Source organism: Bombyx mori, chromosome 23 (assembly GCF_030269925.1).
Source record: "Bombyx mori chromosome 23, ASM3026992v2".
Taxonomy (NCBI): domain Eukaryota; kingdom Metazoa; phylum Arthropoda; class Insecta; order Lepidoptera; family Bombycidae; genus Bombyx; species Bombyx mori.
Window position 1 is genome coordinate 12,074,839 of NC_085129.1, and position 7,630 is coordinate 12,082,468.

At 35.2% G+C, this 7,630-nt stretch overlaps 1 protein-coding gene across 2 annotated transcripts; it reads right to left on the bottom strand.

Moving 5' to 3' along the window:
- Positions 1 to 1,262: 1,262 nt before the first annotated feature.
- LOC101737517 (delta(14)-sterol reductase TM7SF2) lies at positions 1,263 to 7,343 on the bottom strand. Of its 2 annotated transcripts, XM_038019386.2 has the most exons (4): positions 6,701 to 6,903; positions 5,310 to 6,624; positions 4,662 to 5,082; positions 1,263 to 2,911 (listed from the first exon to the last, which is right to left on the bottom strand). In XM_038019386.2, exons 2-4 carry the CDS (start codon positions 6,621 to 6,623, stop codon positions 2,625 to 2,627), a joined length of 2,022 nt encoding a protein of 673 aa, XP_037875314.1. In that variant the 5' UTR covers position 6,624; positions 6,701 to 6,903; the 3' UTR covers positions 1,263 to 2,624. The 2 variants fall into 2 exon arrangements, with proteins under 2 accessions (XP_037875314.1, XP_037875312.1); XM_038019384.2 differs by having other exon boundaries at positions 5,310 to 7,343.
- Between the last annotated feature and the right edge of the window lie 287 nt (positions 7,344 to 7,630).

A 7,630-nucleotide genomic window follows, 5' to 3' on the forward strand; every position in this document is an offset into this window, starting at 1 on the left:
AATAAATAAAACTAATTAAATATTTGTTTCAATCGACTTCGTAATTAATACCATATTTTCTTTCTGCAATAGAGCCTATCAAGTATTGCCATCTGGAGCGGGTAAAGGTATTGATGTCGCTTCAATCATCTCTCATTCGCCTCTAACCCTGTAATCTCTTCATTCGGGAATTCATCGGACTCCTCCCATGTTCCTAGTAGACATTAGGCTATTCTGTGAGCACTGTAAATCAATTTAATTAAGTAACTACTCTGTATTACTGTAAGTCACCGTCAATTTATTAAAGTAGGTATACTGCGAAGCCGTTCCGTATTGTTACAATGGCTGCCCCACCCTTCAAACCGAAACGCATTACTGCTTCACGGCAGAAATAGGCAGGGTGGTGGTACCTATCTGCGCGGACTCACAAGAGGTCCTACCAGCAGTAATTACGTAAATTATAATTTTGCGGGCTTGATTTTTATTACACGATGTTATTCCTTCACCGTGGAAGTCAATCGTGAACATTTGTTGAGTACGTATTTCATTAGAAAAATTGGTACCCGCCTGAGATTCGAACACCGGTGCATCGCTCAACACGAATGCACCGGACGTCTTATCGCTTAGGCCACGAAGACATCAATAACACTAAACTAAACTAAACACTAATTTACAGAAGGCTGTTGCCCATTGCTGCTCCGGTGAATCTCTTACGTCGCCTTTTACGATACCCCAGGAGGAGGTAAGGTAGTGTGGTACTGTTTTAGGCAACAATACACAAAAGGCTCCATTTCGAAAACAGCTGCACGACACGAGAACCATCTATCTCATCGTGGCCGCCAGTAACTACATTCCCGATCCTGCGGACCGAATGATGAACAGTCGACATCGCCCTGAGCACGTCATTTCTGATCCTTCCAATACACTAACGGTGCTTTTGGGTACCTCAAACACCGGCCATCGTTCTCGTCGAACCCGTCGCTGGAGACCAAGGGCTCGGCGAGTAAATTAACCCAGAGACACAGCCCACTAATTTTTTAGTCGGATCTTCTGTCGCGTTTCCAATCCGATGGTAGATTCCGGAAAGCACTGCTCTTGCTACGATCAATGTTAGCAATGTCGTCAGGTTTGAGCCCCGTGAGCTCACCTACTCGCTCGGTTATGCTAGCATAGCCTCTCAAGGCTAGGCTTAGGTAGGGAAAAAAATACAATAGGCAATAATGCTCATCTCGTTCCAAAAGACAAATCATTAAATTGGCATGATAAAATGAAAAGTATATGAATGTGAATGAGCTATATTTATTCAAACTTGAGATACATTTCTTTCAAAATTTTATTGCCTCTGTTGTAATAGTAAAATGTACTATTATATAAGATGTTTTAATTATCTACCCTATAAATCTATATTTCAAATTGTAATAAAAATAAAATTTCGCAGAAAACTTTTAAAATTACGAGATTGACAAATAATTAAAAAAAATACTGCCTATATTTTCAAAATACATTTTCGGTGGTTTAATTGAATACAAATTAATACTAATTCAACGCTCACACTTAAAATTCACTCATTGTATTTGAGAAAGGTTAAATGAGAAAGTTAACTTTTGGCACTTGAACCCTAAGAAGGGTTTTTGGTAAACACCAATTTACGTGATTCCATTAGAGATTTATTACATCAAATTGCATTTATATTAAAGACGTTAGTATAAAAATATGTAATCTTATGTACAAAAATAACATTATCTATCATAAAATTTTCTAAAATAGAATTTAACTCTATTTAAAACCATTCATGTATTATAATAATTCATTTTGTCAAAATAATAGCTCTTTAAGTTAGTTTTAATGGTGTCCATTACACTAGATAAATACTAAAATACTTTTTACCTTTAGCAAAAAGTACCATTAACTTAAAATTTGCATTGTATCGTTAACCGATGATTACACAATAAGTTTATTACCTTGGCCTGCTATCCTGATCAGGATCAACAGGATAATAAATCATTACTCTAATTTTTACGTCTATCTATTTAAACTTGTTTTTTTTTTGCTTTTTATCTATATTTATTTTATACTAAAAATAAGAAGAATAGGCCAGAAAACATACTACTATTATTAACAGTATTAAGTAAAATTTTAATACTTGTGAATGATACTTACATGAGTATGATTATAACTAAATCTTTATTTACTTTTGAAAAGAGGCGGTTTCCCATGGCGGATGATGTTGCGGACAGAAGCGTATCAAAAACCGTCGTAGCTTCAAGAAGTGCATTATAGGGATACTTTTTTATCTTTTATCTTTTTGTCTTTAGTAATTTTATTCGTAAAGCCCCGATGTGCGACGATCTGCAAAATCATGTACCTTGGGAAACCGCCGTTACAAAACTATTATATATATTTCAAACGGTGGGTTGTCTTGTGAGCTCCCACAGGCAGGTACCACTATCCTGCCTATTCCTACTCCTACCGTAAACAGCAATGCGTTCCGGTTTGAAGAGCGAGCCAGTCGTTATACTAATAAATTTAGACTCCGATCCCATGCCTCAAGTTCGGTGGCCATTACTTATTAATGTATGTAGGGCTTAAGAAAAAAAAAAATTAAACCTAAGCGAACGGTCGTCACCCATCTGTGGCTTAAAAAATTACAGTATTTTTGGTATGACAACCGAAGGCACACGGTTGCAATATCTTTGCCATGCGGCACCGTAACGTCTCTTACATCTGTCATGATCTCGCCAGGAACGATGCAACAATATTAAAATAGTTAAAAAGGCTGGGGCGGAGGCAATATACCGTCCAGAAAGAAGCCCGGGCAACGATAAAGCTATATGAATCAATATATCGCCCGTGTAGTTCGGGTGACGCAGGAATCCCCACATGTTGGACACGAGAAGTTTCTTACCGTGGAAAGTCGGCATTGAATCTACGTCTGAAAAAAAACGACGATTTTAACGTTTCACAATATACTTGATAACGCTTAAACTAAATTCAATATAACGGGAATCAAACACATAATCTATATATAGATAAAATGAATTGCTGTTCGTTAGTCTCGCTAAAACTCGAGAACGGCTGGACCGATTGGGCTAATTTAGGTCTTGAATTAATTGTGAAAGTCCAGGGAAGGTTTAAAAGTTTTAGATAAATGTGAAATAGCTCAGAATTAAATAAATAAAAATAACAATTTTGTTTTTCCTTTAATGTGTCCCCCAAAAGTTTATGTATTTTATTTATCGATTGAGGCACTACGAAGTCTGCCGGGTCAGCTAGTAAATGATAATTTTGATTTAACTTGAGGTTTTCTTAAAAAACAGTTTATTGACGTAATGTTTGAATTTAAAAAAAAAAAAGCATTCCGATTTCTTCGATAAAAACATCTAACAAAACTAAAAACTCGTAATTAAACCACATAGACATAGATTATACGAGGCTGACTACCTATTTGATTCGATGTGTGAATTAAAGATGTGTGTTCGCCCTATAACAAACAGTTAAGTAATGTAAAGCCTTGGATAATGCTAAGCGTATATTAATTCAGTTCCTACTGCTAGAGCCGAGAGTTCACTTGTTATGTTAATATAACTATTTATAGTGTTTTCAGATGTAAATCGAGAACATTCAAATTATAATTAAATTAATGGTGTCTCTTAGGAGGAAATAGTGATGTTTAACAAGCTTTTCTCTTGAGGAAATAGTGATGTTTAAAAAGCTTTTGAAAGGTTTGAACAGATGCCCATCAACGGGACCTTTAAAAGCAATTTAGCATCTAGTACAACACGTCCGATTAAATTGAAGATTCTTACGCGGATTACACACTGATGATAATGCAATTATTATACTCGTATGACTTTGGCTTAATTACAATAAGATAGAAAAGTTAAATGTCATTTTTAGCTCGTCTTGCCATTAAGCCGTGTCTTTTATGATTTCTAAACCATATTTTTGAATTAGAACAGACGACCACACGTCTAAAATATGAAGTAAAGTGCATCAAATTCTAATTTTAAAAGACTTTTGCTAAACCTATTTCATATTTATGAAACTAAATGACTCACGGGGAAATTAACTAAAGATCCGCCTAGTTTTAAAGGAACCAGAGGTAAATTGAGGTCAGACTCGATTGGAATAATGTACATAGCTGTAACAGAAGTAAGTAGGCAGGACCAATACTCCTGTATGAGGTAACAACTCATTTTACCACCAGCAAAGAGCAAATAAACAAATATATCATAAGAATTCAATCTACGTGATTTACGATTTTCACATAGTAGCCAACTATTCTATAGCACATGAGAGGCCGTCAGCGCAAGTGGCATAAGCTTACCTGAGCATACTATAGTAAGTATGAAGACAATGAGGTCTGAATTTACCATAGGCAAAAACAAATGTTGACAAAGCCATCTGTTATCTATGGACAAAACTGGGGATAGGCCGTTTTTGCATCAAAATATATTGTTTTAGATAAATTGCAATATAGTAGAACCACAAATATGAAAAAATGTAGGATAGGCCACTTTTGTGCTGACAGCCTCATATCATAGTTACATAGTTAGCACATAGTGAAGTTGATGGACTGTCTACTATTTCCTATTTGTAATTAGCATTAAAATTAAATAGCAAGTTATTAGAAATGATACTAATTGAATATAGTATTAGAAACATATTTTTAAGCGACTTACTTGCCAAGCTGGGTTGAAGAGGGTTTGTCCTGAATTCATGTTTAATGTTGTTACTAACCAGCATTACAAAGAATCCCAATGTGAATAAGAGACAAGCGAAGATCAAAGCATTAGTTGATAACATTACATTATTATCCGCTACATATTTAGATATTGAAGTAAAATAATAGGGATAGAGAGCACTAGAGACAATCTGAAGGTAACCCAGCCCTTCTGACTGCCAATAGAAAGTACTAGTTATTTTATATTCTCGTAAAATAAAACTCAGTGCGTATATGATTTGCATCAATGAAAAAATCAGAATTGTCGGTTGAAAATGCAATTTGTTCAGGATCTCTTTGTAGTTTTCTAAGGTTAGCGTATCGTTTTTATCCAGTTGAAGTTGAAGGCCACGTGAGAATATAATCAATGTTAAAATCAACTGAAAGAGAAACAGGTTTTTATAACATTACATAACATAATTGGTTAACATTCATAAATGTAACTTCCAAGGTTGTTTGATTATATTGTGGTATTTTCCTCAGCATGTACTTATTGATATTATAACTTCAATTGTTTAATAGTAGAATACACTTGAGCACAAACAGAGCATATTAGGTACTATGAAAATAAATAGCACTAAATTATAAAAATGGTATGTATACTCACAGATGTGATATTAGAGATTCTGGAGATCAAAATTTTCATATTCAATCCCTTGATGTGAGGATGAATTTCACAACCCATGAAAAAATCATACAATATATAGCCAGTTTTACCATATGCATTCAACTCTTTCTCCTGCAGTCCTTTGCTTTTGAGATACAAAATAATACTCAAAAAAATGGCCAATATATAAGAAATCATAGAAAGTTGTATAAATTCATTTATGAGGATATTCTTGTTTGTTACTTTCAAGTAATCAAATAAAAATACTGCATTTACAGTAAATAATGAAGCAGAAAATCCATTAAAACAATATTTTCTATCAGTACCATCCATGCCATCAGCTATCGTTCCCATTACAGGCACAGCTAAAAACACTGATTGTACAAGAATCTGGGCAATGATGAAGGCAAGAGAATTATAACTGAACCATGGTGTGAAAGCCTTAAGTTTTGCTACATCTATACTAGTAGAGCATTTATTGCTACATGAAATAAGTATAGCAAACACTGTGATTGGTATGAGGAAAATTAAAATTGCTGAGCCCAATCTCCCACCAAATTCCCATTTGCTTGATATTTGTTTCAAAGTGCTAACACTGCTTCTGATTGGTGTAGCCAGCTTCCTTGTAATTGGCCTTGATTTACTCTCATCCTCTGAACGTTCCTCATCTGAAAATGTGTCAACTGATTTGCTCTTACTAACTGATTTAGTCACACTATGTCTGCCCATACTGTGTATACCATCAGCAGTATCATGTTCAAATCTGTCAATAAAATCCCGAAGTCTACTCGATCTACGTGGGGGTAATTCTTCAACAGACCTTCTGTTTCTAAGATTGTGATAATTTTTAGATTCTACTCCATTCACACTTTCTATTATAATCTGGCTATTAGTCGATGTAACATCTCTCAACGTATAATCCATTCGTCTGTTACGAGCATTGCGTAGGCTTTCAAAATTGGCAGTCAAATCTTCTAGTTTAATAGACAAATTGGATTTTAAAGCTGGGCGTTTTGAAGGTGATTGCCGAACCACTTCTGGTGCTACCTCGGCTGTAGGCTTTACCTCTTTAGGAGCACGAGCAGGAGACTTGCGAGCAGAAAAATTGGTTGGGGTTTTTCGGCTAGGCGACTTTCTTGTTGGAGTTCTTTGGTTGGGCGATTTTTTAGCAGGATGCGCAGGAGATACCTTCCTTGCTCGAGGGGAGTTTTTTCGACTTCTGGCGGGAGAACGAGACGGCGAAACTCTTTTCTTTGTCTGCACCGGACTTGTCTCCCGAACACTCAATCTAATTCTACCACTACGAGTAGACATACTGTAATATTAACCGAGTATCACTAATTTGTTCTAAAATTAACATCAGAACCACACGCAACGAATATATTCGTTACCCGCCGTCGCTATGAATTCCTTGACCATCGATTAATTACTAAAAAAAACTGATGCTAAATGTCTCTGGATTTTAATTAAGAAATTTTAATTCATTTGTTCAAAATTAATCACAAAAATATTATCAGAAGTAACACAATATTGACACCAGACAACAACAAACCGTCTCTCGGATACAAATACAGAAACACTAACGAAGTAACGAAGCCACGCATCAACAAGATAGAATGAAATTCAAATAATGTTGTGTGATTGGCTCAATTTTTCTGTTGATCTTTTTGAAATGTTTTGTTTCTTTTTTTTTAAGTTAAACGAAAGAGACAGGTTGTTTTCATTTTGATGGTCATGTTGGTAGTTCCGTTCTCTTGTCAATCACTTTCATAATATCCGGCCGGAGCTTCTTATTTCATGAGTAGATAGGTAGGTAGTAGAGAAGTATACCTCAAAATGTTAAGTAATTTCGATAGAATTAGGTAATTTTAAAATCCATGAAACTTACAAGCCTATGATATATACAACATCGGGAAATAGAACACACACTTGACTCTAATTACCTACTAAGGCAAAGCGTTTTGATTGCATCTCGCCACGACGCTCTATACAGATTTATAATATTATTTTTTCTCCTACCTACGCCGAAAGTTCGGTTTTCCTCCCGCTGTACAGGGAAGAAAGTGTAACTTTTCCTCCCTGGGTACAAGTGCGCATGCGCGATAATGTATACGTCTGCTCTCACGCACCTAAAATTCTCCGCCATTGTTGTGCTCGGGTTATTTGCAATATTGTGTTTAGTGTAAAAGTGAAATAAACAAAAGGAAAAAATATTTAATAGTGAAGTATTAAATAAAGATGAGTTCATCAGACAGTTCTTATTCAATTAGTAGTACCTAGTTTACTTAAAAATTAAAAAACAGTTAAATTGTTTTTTTAAG